An 18,062-nucleotide genomic window follows, 5' to 3' on the forward strand; every position below is an offset into this window, starting at 1 on the left:
GAAGGTCCCCCACAACCGACGGGCCAAAGTCCAGCATGAAGTTAAGCCCTGTTTGGGTGGGGGGGGGCGACATTGGCCCCACAGCAGCCTAATCCCCCAGCTACCGGGTGTCCCCAGGCTCCAGCTTCGGAGCTGGTCGACAGCTGCCGACAGCACACACCTTCCTGCCTCAGCAGAAAGGACCAGAATTGCAGGACGCATCCCCACCCAACTGAAAGAGGTCCCGTTGGGGAGCCTCCAAATGGTCAAACAAATGTATCCTCACACAATGCAGTCGGCCGCTGTAAAACCAAAGAGAGAGCAGCACAATATCCAAAAGCAGCCGACTGCACCCACACACCTTCCTGCCTCACCGGAAAGGTCTGCACCGGAAAGTTGCAGCATGACACATTCCCACCCAGCTGAAAGAGGTCCCGTCAGCCCCATTGACAGGGGAGACGCCACGTCGACAACCAACTCCACCCCTATATGGTACAATCGGCTGCTCGATTGCACAACCAAGCTGTGTATATGACCAAGGAGGGAGCAGTCACAGGAGAGTCCCTCATGAAGCGGGGGGCAGACCGGATCCGCCGTCCTGCCTGTGCGGAATGTGGGTGATGGGCAGGACAGGAGACATCAGCTGGATGGATCAGCGTGTTTCCTGAGGGGGGGGGGGCGAAACATGACAGCAGCTTCAGCAACAGAACTCAACTCCCTTCCTGCCTTCGCGGGGCGGACATGATGAGTCAGGGGACCCATTCCCCCCTGTCCAGAGGGGACAGCAGATGCCCATGCAAAGGGGGAGACAACGCGCAGTCCCACTCTCACATCGGCAACCTCTCCGGAGACGTCCCTCTTGCCCCAAAGCAGCAGCGGCAGACCTCAATGACCTTCCTTCCCTCGCGGACACCAGCTGTCCAGGTGCCCATGGAAAGGGGGGTTTCCTTGCCGCACAACCATACACATAACAGCTCCTGAGCTGCCCCCCTCATGGCCAAAACCACCACTATCAGACGTCAACCACCTTCCTGCCTCGCCAGAATGGGACAGGACGTGTCACCATTGGGAGCATGTGAGGGACGGGACGTGTCATCCTGAGGAGGGGGAAGAGGGACGCAGTTATGCCAGGCGTGAGGAGGCCGCCAGGACTGCTCCATGGATCCCTCCCACCGAGGAATTCTGTGGCGGCAGCCGCCAGCAAACACCTTCCTGCCTTCGCGGACAGGACATCACGTCACTTTTTGCTGCGTCCCATGCCCCCCTGCCCAGAGGGGGCAGCAGGGGACCATGCAAAGGGGGGGGGGTTCCCTGCCATACACACACCAGCAGCAGCTGCACGGCTGCTCCTCATGGCCAGCAGCTGCATCAGCAGGCAGCACGGCACCAACCATCCTTGGCAGAAAGGACGGGTAGGGAAGGACATGAGAGGTTGCGGCTTGGGGGACCACGTTGGAGCCATCTGTGCAGATCCAGAGAGAGAGAGAGGAGGGAACGGGAACTAGTCTGGGAGAGGAGGACAAAACAACATCCATGGAAGCCGCCACGAGAACCGAGGCAGGCTCGAGCCCGCTGTGGATGAGCTGGGCCGGCCACTACTGGAACTCATTGACCAGAAATCAGCCAGTGATGAATGCAGAAGGAATACTGAGCAGAAGGCTTCTGCAAATGTATGTCTAGGAAACAATACCCAGAAACAGGTCACTTTGACAATTGGCAAAGGAAATACTGCATGAGATATTCTTATATCAGATTTTAAATTGCTGTTTTTTCCAGTCACATTGCTGCTTCGCTGATGATGACCCCAAAACAGGAAGAAGAAAGAGAAACCTGAAGACTTCCGAGGTATCATTGTTGCTGTCCTAAAACAGCAGCAGTGTCTCATACCACCACAAGCCTAGGGTGGCTCAGAGCCAGAGGTGAGCCCAGGGAGGTCCAGGTCGACAGTAGGGTGGCCCAGTTGGTTGAGGGAGAGAGAGGGAATAGACTAGAGCCTTGGCCCACCCACCACCACCACCACTCCCCCAGACCAGAGTAACCAGGCACTAGAGCGTGTAATACTGTGTGAGCCCTCAGCCAAGGAGGTGCCCACTGAGTTTGGCCCCAGAGCTAGACGGCAGCCCTGGAAGCAGAGAGGGAATAAACTAGAGCCTTGGCCCACCCACCACCACCACCAGTCCCCCAGACCAGAGTGACCAGGCACTAGAGTGTGTAATACTGTGTGAGCCCTCAGCCAAGGAGGTGCCCACTGAGCTTGGCCCCAGAGCTAGACGGCAGCCCTGGAAGCAGAGAGAGAAAGAGAGAGGGAATAAACTAGAGCCTTGGCCCACCCACCACCACCACCACTCCCCCAGACCAGAGTAACCACTGACCAGGCACTACTAAAGTGTGTAATGCTATGTGAGCCCTCAGCCAAGGAGGTGCCCACTGAGCTTGGCCCCAGAGCTAGAAGGCAGCCCTGGAAGCAGAAAGAGAAAGAGAGAGGGAATAAACTAGAGCCTTGGCCCACCCACCACCACCACCACTCCCCCAGACCAGAGTGACCAGGCACTAGAGTGTGTAATACTGTGTGAGCCCTCAGCCAAGGAGGTGCCCACTGAGCTTGGCCCCAGAGCTAGACGGCAGTCCTGGAAGCAGAGAGAGAAAGAGAGAGGGAATAAACTAGAGCCTTGGCCCACCCACCACCACCACCACTCCCCCAGACCAGAGTGACCAGGCACTACTAAAGTGTGTAATACTGTGTGAGCCCTCAGCCAAGGAGGTGCCCACTGAGCTTGGCCCCAGAGCTAGACAGCAGCCCTGGAAGCAGAGAGAGAGAATAGGAATAGAGCCCAACCCCAGCTGCAACACTCCCCCCCAGACCTGAGCCCTCAGCCGAGGTGCCCACTGAGCTTGGCCCCAGAGCTAGGCGGCAGCCCTGGAACCAGAGGAGATAGCTCCCTATTCCCTAATTCTCTATCTGCTGAAGCCCAAAGCTAAAGCTCCCTCTCTCTCTCTCTTGCGCTTTCTCTCTCCAAAAGCGGCAAGCGAGAGCTCACCTCTGTCCCACTCCACCCGCGAGCGGAAAGTGAAACTTGGTTGCGCAGCACATGGCTATTTATAAATCCTGGGTCTGCTACGCAGGAGGGCTGTGTTTGGCCATAAGAGCTGCCTCTCAGGCTTTGCAGGGATGAGATTCAAGTGCCCATGGCTACAGAAGAACACCCCCTTCCCCCGCCCTCCCCTCTCTTCTCCCAAATGGACGAGACGGGCGCGCGCTTTTCTGGCTGCTCCGTGGTTGGAAGGAAGCCCTGCTGATCAAGGAAAGCTGGGCTTCCATTTGCGTTTCCAGGGCGACAGAAGGAGGGCAAACAGCTCCAGCGTTCCCTAGGCTCTGTTTCCACGGGGCTCCGTTCCCTCGGGAACAGATGGCTGGTGCCAGACTGTCTGCAGACTGCAATCCCGAACGTAAACCGATCGATCCGATCGAGACCCAATAGAGCACCCCACCCGAGCGCTGAACCGGGAGCCGTGGACGGAACCGATCAGCCCGGTCCCGATGGCGCAAACGCCAAAATCGGGGCAATTTTCAGACCATAATTCCGATCGTGCCCATGTCTAGTTATGATATATTTTTCATAATACTATCCTTGATGACTCCTGGGATGGATGGAGAGATGGATGATTCCTGGGCCATTTCCACACGGCTTACCTTTGCTTGGAACAACCTGGAACATTGCGCAAAAAATGCAGAAGATCATGTTTTCTTGCGTGAGAAAACACGATCTTCCGCCTTTTTTGCGCAATGTTCCGGGTCATTCCAAGCAAAGGTAAGCCGTGTAGAAATGGCCCAGGGATGGGTGAGAATTTTACATGTATGTTCCAGTATGTACACTGGCCCTCTTTGCCTTCAAGGAAAAAATCAAGTTTGCTTATGATCTTTAATGTTCTAAATTACTTGAGACGCACATATACAAAAGATTGGTAGGTAGACTTGGGGTAGGGCAGATAACACTTGAAAAGATGATGGGTTGGCAAGATGACTGCATTCATGCCATTTCTGCAAAACCTTATTTTCCTCACAGGCTGTGACATATTTCAGATGCACGTGTATTGTTAAGAAAATATCAATATAACTAATTCTTAACATGGCCAAATCTGTGAATACTTAAATTCAGAGACTGGACCATGGACATATAAGTCAGCTGTTTCTACAAACCTGTGAAAAGCCTCAGCTTTGCAGAAAGATATGAAATCTAAAAGCAATTATATTGAGGTGTTAATTAGAGATGGGCACGATCCAAAAAAAATAAACAATCCAGCTGATCGTGGATCAGTGCCGGCGACGATCCCGAATTAACGATCTGCACCAATCATCTCCCGTTCCCGAGCCGTGGATCATGGAGGCCAAAGTGGGGCGACAGAAGGAGGGCAAACAGAGCTCAGGCATTCCCCTGGCTCCATTGCCAGGGGAATAGATTGCTGGCGCCTGAGTGTCTGGATCCCCGATTCGAGGCTGATCGCCCCGATCCAGGCTTCTCCCGACCGCTGGATTGTTGGCCGTGGATGATCACGATCCACCAGTTCACGATTGCGTGATCGCCATTATCGTGGGGTTTTTCCGATCGTAATGCGGATCGTGCCCATCTCTAGTGCTACCTCCCTTGCCCTGACAATGAACAGAAGCATCACCTATTTGTTTAAGAAATGAGATCATAGAAACCATTATAGAGGTTGCTAGGCAATCATAAAACTATGGCGATTTCCAATCCCCTTTTCCTGTTACTAAAAGGCAAGGAGAGGGGGAAGGGCTCTTTCTAGGTCTGTTTTGGCCTTTGAGGGAGAACTCATCAGGGCCATGCCTGGCAGCAACAACAGAGTAACTTTTTACCTCATGACTTGCATGACTCACCCATAGGCTTGCCATTCCCTGCTGAGGGTGGGGAATCCCCTGCTCCCACCTCCCACCCCCCACCCCCACTTACCAGGCCAGAGGGAGCCATGGCCCCCGGGGCACCCCCAGCAGCACAGTGCACCTCTGGGCCCCACTGGAGAGCAATTCAGCCCTCCGCAAGTGCGGGAGCACTCCCCGGCTGCCCTTTGACCCACGTGATGATGTCACTTCCCAGAAGTTATGTCATCACACCAGCTGGGAGCGTGCACGCTGCACACACACGCAAGATACATACAAGGAGAAGGAGAGGAGGTAAGAGCCAGCGTCCAAATCTCCCACTAGGGGAGTGAAGGGACCTGGCAATCCTACTCACCCATGACCAGCTTCTTGCTGCTGTTCAACAGCAGCCACCCAACAAAGCCCAGTATGGTGTAAGGGCTAGAATTTCAGACTAATATCTGGGAGACCCAGGCTTGAATCCCTACTCTGCCATGGAAACATACTGAGTAACCTTGGGCTAGTTCTGCATGCTCAGCCTTACTTACCTCACAAGATTGATGTGTGTGGCTTTGTTGGGTGGTTGCTGTTGAACAGCAGCAAGAAGCTGGACCTGAGTGAGTAGGGTTGCCAGGTATATCTACATATATCTATGAAGTACGTACGTATAGCTATCTTAATTTTGCAAAATGCCCACACTGATTATAGCAACTGTTCAAAATATATTGTTTTAGAATTCCACACATTCAATATTTAGAAATCTTATATTCACTATTCTAAATTAGTTCATGCATGGTAACCATTTGGCTTATAATCAAAGTAACTCTTCAGCTTCTTCAATTGTCTTATATATTTGTAAACCTATATTCCATTCTTATATTCACCTTTGATGTGATTACCCTGGATACATGATAGATAAATATTTTCCCATCCTTGTTAGAATTATCTTTGGTTTATTGCCAACTGGGTCATTGATTGTTGATGGCCATATTGTAATCAACTCCCAAATCGCTTTCCTTATCTGTGCTTGCATCTAATTAGTCCTCAGTAAACAATAAAAATGTTATTTGTATTACCTGGATTCTTGGTTCTAAACTTTGCATTTTTGAATTTCATTCCATTTCTATTATTTCAGTTAGGGAAATATCCAGCTTTTTAATATAATTTTGACATGACTGCACAATTTTACAGCTATCAACAGTAACTCCATTATGATGTCATGTTGCCAATTTTTTAACTGCATTTGGACTGTTTGGGATCAATGTGGCAATATGCTTTGATGAAAATATCCATTAAAGTTTAACAAACATGTTACTAACTATAAAATATTTCAGAACACTATGTTTCAATGAAGTAATATCCAGGAAAGTGCTGTTGTACTTTTTAGGTTTGGGGGGGAATTTTACACGGCCAGTTTATATTGATGAGTTTTTCCAACAAAAAACACTTCAGAAAAGCTATTATCTTGATTGAAATCGAAAGTGACTAATAAGCTACTAGAAAATGTGTTAACATAAAAAAGCAAATTAGGAATGCAGGATGCAACTAAAGTAATTTATGTTTACCACCTAAAAGATGAAGTGGACCTGATAAGTAAGTGGTGTGAAAGAATAAGATACCAAAGGTACTGACCTGGAAGTCAAGCTGGTTGGAGCAAGGATGAAAGCAGCAGTTTGGAGAGTAAACATAAAAGAAGGGAGATAGCAAGGAAATAAAGGGAGGAAAAACATTAGTTTTTTAACATAAAAGTGAGCAGATGTTATATCAGCATTATTTTAAAAGGGATATCAGCATTAGTGTACACTGTTTCTTTGATGAGTGATGAGCAAAGCAACAGTTTAAGAGGAAGTAAGCTTGTTGCTTATGGACTATGGAAAAGCTACCTTTTAATACATATACAATCTTATTGTATACATATACAAGTAAAACAAAAGAAATTGGTGACAGGTGCTATGGCATATGGTTGGCAGGAGGCATACATGTTTTTAGAAGCCATTGTTTGGGCCGACATGGATTTGAGGATGATTCATATATAGCAAGTCATCTTCATCCATGAAAAATAAGGGAAGTTAAATGGCTTGGCTATGTGTTCAAAGAGTTTCATCTCACAAATTCTCAAGTACTGATCATTTATACTGATCAAAGACTCCACTTTTTCCCATGAAAATATAGCCCTTCCCAAAGCTGAGAACAATCTTTTTCAGTCCTAAGAATAAGACTAATACTTCATTGCTGAGAATATCCAGATGCCTGATAACTTATTTTGTACAAAATATTTAACATGTCTTTTCTATTAGCCAACAGTCACACGCTTGCACATAGATACATAGATATATACACAGATGGATACACACATCTCATCCAATGCCATGCTAAAAGAGTCCTGGAGCCATCTCACAGGTGGATATTTCTGCACCATTTTCCAGAAGATGGTTTGTTTTAAACATCTAAAAGTAGCTTCACAAGTATGGCATATATTGATTTCTATGTTCTTTAACTGAATTGCTTGCAGATATTTTAGCTGAAGCCCCTTTTCCTAATCAAACTGACATAAATGTTGGTAAGAAGGGCAATGCTGAATCTATCTCAAAATTTAAAAATGCCCATATAATACAAAGGTAAGGTGCAAGCACCAAGTCATTACTGACCCATGGGGGGGGGGGGAATCGCATCATGACATTTTCTTGGCAGACTTTTTGTTACAAGGTGGTTTGCCATTGCCTTCCCCAGTCATCTACACTTTACCCCCAGGAAATTGGATACTCATTTTACCGACCTCGGAAGGATGAGTCAACCTTGAGCTAGCTAAAAGAACCCGGCTTCCACCAGGATCAAACTCTGGTTTTGAACAAAGCTTGGGCTGCACTACTGCAGCTTACCACTCTGTGCCATGGGGCTCTTGCCCATATAATAAACAGAAAGCTAAAAGCGACACTGAAGTATTATGAGATATGAGAACTGAGTTGACCATAGCTATGAAAGGACATCACAAGGCATTTTGCTTTAGATGGAGACAATGCCCTTTTCATACATACTGTAAAACAGGAAGTTGAGTCTATCTTTTGTCACCTATCATATAAAATCAGAAGCCTATTTCCTGCCTCAGTTTGAATTTTGTTAGTACAAACTCAGTGTATGTTTATTGCACAAAATCCCTGACTTTGTAAACTTTGAAAGAACAAATAGCCTAAAAAACAGAAAAAGATTATAGAATTTATCAAGTGCAAGATACAATAAGTGTTGCCATATGGGAGAGGGTTTTCTTCTTAAATCAGAGGCGTTCATGGATACTTCATGCCAGATGAAATGAGATGAGAAAGTGGTAAACCAAAAGTGCCATAATAGAGGCTTCTATAATTAAGCATAGGGTGAAGAAAGTGGATAAATACAACTTTTTCTCCTTCTCTCATAATACAAGAACTCTTCAGCACTCAAGCTGATAGGCAATAGATGCAGGATAGACAAAAGGAAGTACTTCTTTACTCAACTTAAATTGTGGTATCCACTGCCTGTCGATGGCCACTAGAATGGATTGCTTTAAAAAGGAATCATTGAGGGTAGGTCCATCAATGTATACTATCCATGAAGTCTAAAGGAATTTGGCTTGCCCAGTATCAGCATAGCTGCTTGAGCTGGGAGCCATAATTTGCAGCCCTGCCCGGAGGAAAAGAGACAGGCTCCCTACCCGGGCATCCAGGTTTTGGCTGGGGCAGAGCCAAGAGCCGTTTGCAGGCAGCTCCATTCCCCCCCCCCCCGGCCACAGTTGTATTGCGTGCTTGGAGGAAGCAGGAGCAATTCCTCTTCTCTCCCTTCCTTCCGAGTGGTGAGCGGCAGGGAGCAGCCTGGGCTGGGCTGCCTGAGAGCTTTGCTCTGGAGGGGATTTCAGCCTGAGGAGCTCCCAGGCAGCATTTTGGTGGCAGCGGCGCTGGCAGTGCCTTTTCTCAAAGGGCTTGTCTGCTGCCCCAGTCGCTGGTTACTTTGCGCCAGCGGTTGCGGTGTAGAGTCTCTGTGTTAAGTGGCCACTCAGTGTGGTGGGGTCATGGTGGCCAGTGCTCTCAGCATACCTGGTTGTTTGCTGTTGCTGGGTCATGAGCGGGGGGGACCTCTGCTTGCATAGCGGTCGTGTTCTTCCTCTTTCTCCTTCCCCTCCTGAGGCCTGTCTCCCCTCACTTTGGCTTCTTGGGCATACAGCACTACAGCCCATCTCCTTTTGGGGAGGGATATTTGAGGGGGGGTTGCCTTTGCTTGCCATTATCCTTGGCAGTTAATTATAGGGTGCCATTATCCATAGCCAGGCCTATTCTGCATCTACCTGGGTTTCCGCCTGGTGGCCATTTTGGGGCTGTTTTTGGTGGCAGCCATTTTCTGTGGGCTTCTACAGGGCTGTTGTGGTGCCATCTAGTGGACAGCTAGTTCTGCTGGGGAGGTGTACTTACATATTGGTTAAGTTGTTTGGCTGAGAACCTGCCCCTTTTGGGATACTTAATTGGTGACTATACAGTCGCCAAGTTACACAATGCCTCCAAAAAAAGGGAGTGGCCCATCCAAGGGTAAGCAGCCAGTTAAAAGGCCTGCACCTAAGAAGCCTCCACCAGCCCATCCCTCCTCGGATGAGGACAATAGTGGTCCAAGGAGGCAGGAGCTGCTAGATCGTATTGCAGCACTCGAGAGGGCTAGGAGTGGTCCAGCACCAGTTGTAGCACCTGCCCAGTCACGCTGAGCTCCTAAAAAAGTCTCTAGAGCTGAGTTTTACAAAGATTTTTTATCTCGTCTTTCTGCTCTTGAGGGGTCATCAAGAGAGGTGACGAGTGATGGAGGCGGTTGCCAGGAACCCTTGACATCAACTGAGGGTGTGGTGGAGGTCAAGCAGGAGTGGCCAGTGGATAGTGGGCAAGTCACCATAGCTGTGGAACCGCCAGTATCCGAGGGTAAGTCATCTCTGCCTCAGCAGGCTGGCAACTGGCCTTGGGGCCCTTGGGGACAACCTGCTGCCTCGAGTGTTGCAGCTTCTTCATCTGTATATTCATCTTCCATGCATGGTTGGCCTTCGGTGGGCTTGCCTGTTTGGCCTGGTTATGCCAGTGGGTCATTGAGCCAGCAGCAGGCACAAGGTTTACAAGCTGTGGGGGGTGCCACCGGTGGGGATAGCCAGGCCTACCCTCTTTCCATAGTTGGGTGGCCTTATGGTTATGTCCCTCAGTTGGGGCCAGTCCCTTATCGATCCTCAGGGTATGGCATGGTTCCGTATAGGGCATTGCCACCTGGAGACACGGTGTTGCCTTTGGGTGATCACTTAACACAGGCTACAAGGGACAAGATTATAAAAGGCGAGTATGTGGAGGTCTTTACCCTTCTCTTCAGGGAGCTGGAGAAGAAGGATAAAGATTATCTAGATGATAGGGATAAGGAGAAGATTTGCCATAGGTGGATTGACAGGACGTGGTCACATTGGTTGCCCGGGTTCCTGGTTTATGCGGGTGTATTGGCTAGGGCGCAGCCCTGGAGGGCTCTCCCCCTTTTCCAGTACATAAATATTATCTATAGGGGCTACACTGATTTTGAGGGGGTGGCTTGGCTGCGGTATGACGAGGAGTTTCGCATGTGTGCAGCCTTGAATCCAAGCCTCCCTTGGGATCAAATTCTCATGCAACTATGGGTGCAGGTTATGTCCCCTGCTAAATCTAACCTCAGAGACAGAACAAACAGCGGTCATCTGATATTCTGGCTGGCTCAAGGGTCAGGTTCCTGAACCTTTGTGTGGCAGCAGGTTCAATTCTGCCTGCTTTGTTGGGACTTTATGTCCAAAGGGGTTTGTAACAGAAAAGGGTGCAAGTATAGGCACGAGTGTCCTGTCTGCACGGGAGCCCACCCATATGCAGCTTGCCCCAAAGCAAAACAGGGTGGAAAACACTTTGTGGGGGGAGGTGGCCAGCATGGGACTGGTAAAGGGGCCCAGTCCAGTAAAGCTGAGGGTACTTGAATGATGGCTTCAAGATTACCCCCAGCACCGAGACATTTATTATTTACTTAATGGTTTTAAGTTTGGGTTTAGGATCCCTCTTCAGGGCCCCTGGACACCTTCCATGGCAGCCTACCTTAGATCAGTGGCTGGCATGGAAGAAGTGGTCTGGCAGAAAATTGCTAAGGAATGTGCTGAGGGCAGGGTCTTGGGGCCATTTGATGTCCCTCCTGTTCCTTCCTTAAGGGTGTCCCCTTTGGGGGTGGTGCCAAAAAAGGTGCCTCGAGAATTTCACCTTATCCACCACTTATCTTTTCCCAAAGGGGGATTGGTGAATGACGGCATTCCCAATGAGCTCTGTTCTGTGCACTACACTTCCTTTGACCAAGTGGTCAAGGTTGTGCATCGGTGTGGGGTGGGAGCTGAGATGGCAAAGTGTGGTATTAAGTCTGCTTTTTGCCTGCTCCCAGTTCACCCAGAAGACTTTGAGCTCCTGGGAGGCGAAGAGGAAATTAACAAACCCTGTGAGGAGTGATCTTTGCTGGCTCTGTAGAGAGGGAAAATTGATAGAGACTTCCAATCTAACTCAGCTTCCCAGCTAACATTGCAACTCCCTTCACATGAGCATCCTCATGTAATTCATCTCTTGTAGTTTAGCTCATAGTGAACCCATAGAGGAGCAGTCCCAGGCAAAATCTAAGTGCAGTCTAAGAGCCAGCTATGAGAATTCGTCTCACCTGGTGGCAGCAAAGCTGCCTGAGCCAGGAGCCAGCATTTGCAGTCCTGCCCGGAGGAAGGAGACAGGCTCCCTTCCTGGGCATCTGGGGCTTTGGCCGGGGGCGGAGCCAAGAGCTGTTTGCAGGCGGCTCCACTCCCCCCACCCACCTCACGCGCGCTCGGCCCACCCACCTCACCCTGTTTTAGTGCAGGATTAGCCAGTTGCTGTTTTCAGAGCCAGGAAGGAATTTTTTACCCTTTTCCCTGATTGGCTTTTGGGAAGGGTTTTTTTTCACCTAACTTGCACTACTGGCATTGGTTTGAGGTATTGGCTGGGTGGTTCTGTTTGGTTAGGTCACTGGCAGGAGAGTTTTGGGAATAGGGCGTGGGACAGTGAGCACCCAGTGGTGTTTCCCCATGGGTGGGGATCAGGGTTTGCCATCAGTGCAGTATGTTTGTGATGGCTACCATTACATGGGGAGATGCCTGCAGGGATCCCCAGGGACAAGGCCTTCCCTCATGCTGTATGGCTGGGGCGTTAGGTGCTTGATGGGGGATCCATTTGCCTGGCTGACTAGGTTGCAGCCATTCTAGGGATGGCCTACACCTGGGGCTTCAGGACTTGCCCAGGCAGGTCAAGGCGGCGGTCTTGGGTTGACCCCATGGCTTGACCTGTACCGCTTAGTTGGCCCTTGCCATGGTTTATGTTTAATGGTCATTTTAATAAACAGCCCTTTAGTTCCAAGACTGTGTCTGTCTCTTCATTCCAGCTGGGATTGCAAAACCAGAACATTTAATAGTTCTAAGGGAACAGTATAAATGGGTAGCTTGGTAGGATGTTATCCATCTGTTATGTAATGATGGTCTTAAAATCAGACGACAAGTGCACAGGGAAAGTTAGTCAAGTGAACATGTTTGATCGTGGATTTAGATATGAAATGGTACAAGAACTAATTCCAGGAAACAGCCCCAAATGAGGTAACGCCTGATTAAACACAGGTTGCTGTAACTGCTCTACACATACATAAGCAGTGGAGAACTTATGGGTCTTCTTCTCCATCATCAAAGGACATGAATAAGAAAAGAATACTGTTAAAATTTTAAGAAATTGGTTACAGACTAGTGCAAGCAATCATATTGCCAGAGTCAGTGCAGAGTCTAGACTGAAAATCATAACAGTTTACTGTTATTGTTCAGTCATATAACCACTTCAGGTTATAAGCATGCCACCTATTTTGTTCTATTCTGTATACATCATAGGCTGAATCCACAGGCCCTCGGAGCGTCCTGGCATTGCGCTAAATGTTCGCTAAACACCCGGAAGTATAGCGTCTTTCTAGCACGATTTCTGAATTGCACTAGAAAGACGCTATACTTCTGGGTGTTTAGCGAACAGTTAGCACAACGATGGTTGTTGTGGGTTTTCCGGGCTGTATTGCCATGGTCTTGGCATTGTAGTTCCTGACGTTTCGCCAGCAGCTGTGGCTGGCATCTTCAGAGGTGTAGCACCAAAAGACAGAGATCTCTCAGTGTCACAGTGTGGAAAAGATGTAGGTCATTTGTATCTACTCAGGAGGGGTGGAGTTGAGCTGAGTCATCCTGTAAGAGTTTCCCAGGGTGTGGAATGCTAATGGCGGGAGGCTTCACTGTATCCTGAGGAGGTTCTTTTGCATATGGATTGGGGCTTGATGTGCTAATCTTCTCTGCAGGGCTATTGTTGGGGATAGAATGTTTTGTTAGCCTGGTGTTTTTCAAAACTGGAAACCATGCTCTGTTCATTCTTAAGGTTTTTTACCATATATCAAAGGAATTACTGATCAGATGGGAAAGCTTATGAAAAAGCATAACCTTCAAGCAGTATTCAGACCCACCCGAAAAATACAACAGATGCTACGATCAGCAAAAGACAGTAGAGACCCCCTCACCTCTGCAGGAGTATACCGTATACCCTGCAGCTGTGGACAAGTTTACATCGGGACCGCAAAGCGTAGCATCCAGACAAAAATAAAAGAACATGAAAGACACTGCAGACTTGGACAACCTGAAAAATCAGCAGTGGCTGAACATAGCCTAACGCAAACAGGGCACAGTATCTTATTCCAGGACACCAAAATACTGGACAACACTTCCAACTACTTTGTCAGACTGCACAGGGAAGCCATTGAAATTCACAAGCATAAGCAAAACTTCAACAGGAAAGAAGAAACCTTAAGAATGAACAAAGCATGGTGTCCAGTTTTGAAAAACACCAGGCTAACAAAACATTCTATCCCCAACAATAGCCCTGCAGAGAAGATTAGCACATCAAGTACCAATCCATATGCAAAAGAACCTCCTCAGGATACAGTGAAGCCTCCCGCCATTAGCATTCCACACCCTGGGAAACTCTTACAGGATGACTCAGCTCAACCCCACCCCTCCTGAGTAGATACAAATGACCTACATCTTTTCCACACTGTGACACTGAGAGATCTCTGTCTTTTGGTGCTACACCTCTGAAGATGCCAGCCACAGCTGCTGGCGAAACGTCAGGAACTACAATGCCAAGACCACGGCAATACAGCCCGGAAAACCCACAACAACCATCGTTCTCCGGCCATGAAAGCCTTCAACAGTTAGCACAACGTTGGGACACTCCAAGGGCGTGTGGATTTGCCCATAGATTCATCTAAAAGATATACTCCTTAGAATTTCAGTTTTTTCTCTGTAGTCTATAGATAGTAAATTGTGGAATGGTTCAGAAAGTTCACATAAATCACACCCACAAAACAAATCTCATGTAGGAAATCACATTCATATGCATGAAAAAAGCATAAGATCATTTCATAAACTCTCTCTCTCTCTGTGTTTGATTATATTCTTTGCACTGACTATGCTACATATGAACTATTTCCAAAGTTTTTTTAAACAAAGGAAACAGAAGTTGTATTTTTCCAAATTTCACCCAAAGCAGAAGAAAACCAGGGCCCATTTCCACAAAGTTCTGAGTACATGCCAAGTTCCATGAATTTCATTGTAGGCTTTTTCACAAGAATGCCGAAAGTATTTTACAGACACAATTTAGCTATTTTATAATTTCATTGTGGCTCCCAGGCCACAAAGTACTTTTCAGTGACTTAAAATGATATTCTATCTATACCTAGTTGAAGGAAATAGCCACTATACAGGAAAAAATTCCCTTATGGGGAGGAGGGAGAAATACCAAGCTGCTATTCCTTTAAGTTTCTCCCATATAGGGAGAAAAAAATCCTTGAAGTAATAAACTAAACAGATTCACCAAACACCAAGGATACACAAGGGAATTTAATTTTCTTATCATTAATTACGTCATGTATGATATTCAATAACTTTGTGTCTCGAAAAGTGGCAAGCAATAATATGGAAATGTCATCACCTCTAAAACTAAGCCCTTATAGGAATGAGTAGACCAAATAGTCTTCTTTTTTTCTTTTCCTTATAAGTATTTACAACATTCTGAGGACAACAAGCATGCTCAGCTCATGTCTAGTTATTTGAGGAGGGCCAAGTCATTTTTTTAAAAAAATTATGAAGTAAAGCATCCCAGCATGCAGAAATTCATGTCCTATCTATGGTAGGGCTGTGCACTTCAGGTTTCCGATTCGGGTAAACTACCCAAATTGGACCCGATCTGGAAAGATTCTGGATATCCGAATGCTGGCCCCGATTCAGAAATCCTGAATCAAAGCTTTCCGAAGCTTTCAGAAACCCGAAGCGGGAAACCCGAATCAACCCCTTCCTGCACACTCCTAGTCTATGGGTAAACTTAGCAAAAAGTCCTATTGATAGACAGTCAACCATCAACTTTGATATTAAATAAAATGAATTCCGGAAAATGCATATCCTGAAAAGCATCAACTTGAAGAAAACATAGCTTGTAAGCAAGAAACAGGAAACAAATGCACAATTATTATTCAAAAGGAGAATATGTAAAAAGACCCTCCTTACCAATGCAGGAATAATGTCAATTGATTAGTTATTTCTTGAAATAACATTTTTGTACATTATTAAGTTTTCCAGTCATACTGAGAACACTAATCTTTCATCTCATGTATGCAGAACATGAAGAACTGTATGAAGTTTGGGTTTCACAAGGCTTTTTCTTTCTAAATATGCAGTATTCTAATTTTAACATTTAAGAAAACCAACTTGGATATTATTTAAAAATGTATAGAAACAGCTATATTAAATGGCACAAGTATAATATAACATGGGCTCTACATTTTTCAATGCTTCTATAAAATGTGGAGAGAAGAGCTGGAAACACTGCTTCCAGATACAGTTGTGCAGTTCGGTTCGGATTAAAAACCAAATTTTGGCTGATTTGGTGAAATCTAGATATTCCAGATCAAAACAGTGAATACTGACTAAATTCAGAATTCTAGAATTTTTTTTAACCATATCATAACCAGTGACCCCTGCAAATGTGGTGAAGTTTGCTTGAAAAATGCTACCCCCAGTCCCCTGGATAGCCTCCAGATATCCCTCCAATAGGGAATAATGGAAAACGGCTGGGGGTACCTTCTTTGGAGACCCACAGAATTAGTTCCTGGGGTCCATCTTCATGGAACTTGGGTGGGAGGGTCTTTAGAAGACAGTAATGTTCCCTGCAAATTTGGTGGTTTTCTTGAAAAATAACAACCCCTTAGCCCGCTAGATAGCCCTCAGATTGATATTACCATAGGAAACAATGGCCAAATTTTACTGAATTTCTTTTATATAACCAAACCAAATTAGAGAATCAATTTAGTATTCAGGGAATTCTGGATTTTTTTTTGGTTCAATATTCCTAAACCTAATATACCAAATTGTTTTTGGTGCACACCCCTACTTCTAGGGTCTTGCCTTGTCTGGCTCTTAAACTGTGATATATAGTATTATGAGTATCAGAAAATGGTTGATACAGCTGTTTGTAACAAAAGTCTCCAGAACCTCTAATGGTGGGATAAAAAATATCTACTTTCTCTCTAACCCTAACGAGATCCTGCCCCAATGCAGAAAGATTTATGCATTTTAAATGGTTTCATTCTCTAAAGCATTTCTAAATGAGCAAAGTCAGTGGATAGATTATTTCTTGGCTTCTTGTGATAATGGTACATTTTTTACAACATTCAAGAAAAACAGTTTCATTGACCACAACTAAAAGGGTGATACAAAAATCTTAGATTGATATAAAAACATATTATTAATATTTTGTATCATTAGATAAAGTCTCCAAAGACTTTTCAAATGTGGAATAGAATACGTATTAGAATTCAAAATTTAACATTTAGGGTAACGCTTAGGGACAGGGTTTTTTTTTTAATTCACAAAAAAACTAAAGTGGAGCTGACCTTTGTTTTTATTGCTGCTGGGGGTTTTTTTTGTAAAGTTTTGTGTAAAAATTATACCCAGTAGACTAACAAGATGATTTAATATATCATTGGACTCTGCAAAGTTTCTGAAATTGGTGTACTGACAGATCAATAGAAACTTCATGCTCCCTTTTCCAACAAGCATAGTAATAGCTTTGTTTCTCAGAAGCAGAAGACGGAGACTCCACAGTTTCTCAAGGAAATATACAACAGCAGAACATTTAAACAGATAAGACTTCTCACTTCTTCTCTAAGACTGTTCTCATTCTTTCATATGAATATTTACTATAAAAATTTAATGGAATTGTTGGAACCTTTAAACAATCCAGAAATTCTGGTATTCAGGCACTGGTGTCTTACAAACTGCAGGTACAAGTTTCAAAGGACAATTCACACTAAATCAGAGGATGCTTGGAAATATGGATTTTAAAGAGACCACAGGCTGGTTGTGTAAACATCTACCCTAAAGCAGGATATTGTACAAGTTCAGTATAATCCCTATTTGGGAATATACTCGCATATTCTTTCACTAATATTAGGGATGTGCATCCTGAAACTCTTGAGCTTAAAATATACACAGACATTGCTTTTCAAGTCACTACCATGACTGGAATTGTAAACATAAACACAGAAATCAGTGTGTTTTTTGTGTTCAGGTGTTTATTGTCATCAGCCACAGCAGGCATTTTGTTTTTCTTTGATTCTCCTGCTTTTCCAGGCAATAGTATTTCTCCCTTCCAATTGGATCCTTGCAAGAGATCTGAAGCATTTCCAGCCAATCACCATTGGAAACAAGCCCCAGAGAAGGAATTTTTAAGGTCCACAGCTGCTGCTCTGAGCTAAATGACATTTTCTGAGGAACAAAACTCTGTCTACCATACACACTCACTCACCCACCAGGAACTCCTTAAGTAACAGCAATTAAGGTATCCCTACAGTGGATACCCAGTGTGAATTTGTCTCTCATAGCAATTGGATGATTGATTCATCACATGTAATCACATATATATTCTCTCTTTTGGGTGAAAACCTGAATTATTTTCAAAGATTGCATTGACAGGGTGGTGTGCAATTTTCTACAAAGGAAGCCTTCCTTACTTTGTAAATGGAGACAACAGACCACAACAAAAATGATATAGAATGCAGGGTATTTGTCAGAAAGCTG

At 45.9% G+C, this 18,062-nt stretch overlaps 1 protein-coding gene across 2 annotated transcripts in view; it reads right to left on the bottom strand.

The window, feature by feature from the left end:
* The window catches only part of ERC2 (ELKS/RAB6-interacting/CAST family member 2), a 768,095-nt gene that overhangs the window by 295,309 nt on the left and 454,724 nt on the right, over positions 1-18,062 (bottom strand). Inside the window, exon 11 of one of the 2 annotated variants that reach the window (XM_054977162.1) lies at positions 6,482-6,493. The exons of the other annotated variant lie outside the window; for it this stretch is intronic. Coding sequence (XP_054833137.1) covers positions 6,482-6,493 — 12 coding nt within the window. The remainder of the gene's footprint in view (positions 1-6,481; positions 6,494-18,062) is intronic. 2 annotated transcript variants of the gene reach the window in all.

The sequence above is a fragment of the Eublepharis macularius genome, chromosome 4 (genome assembly GCF_028583425.1).
Source record: "Eublepharis macularius isolate TG4126 chromosome 4, MPM_Emac_v1.0, whole genome shotgun sequence".
NCBI lineage: Eukaryota > Metazoa > Chordata > Lepidosauria > Squamata > Eublepharidae > Eublepharis > Eublepharis macularius.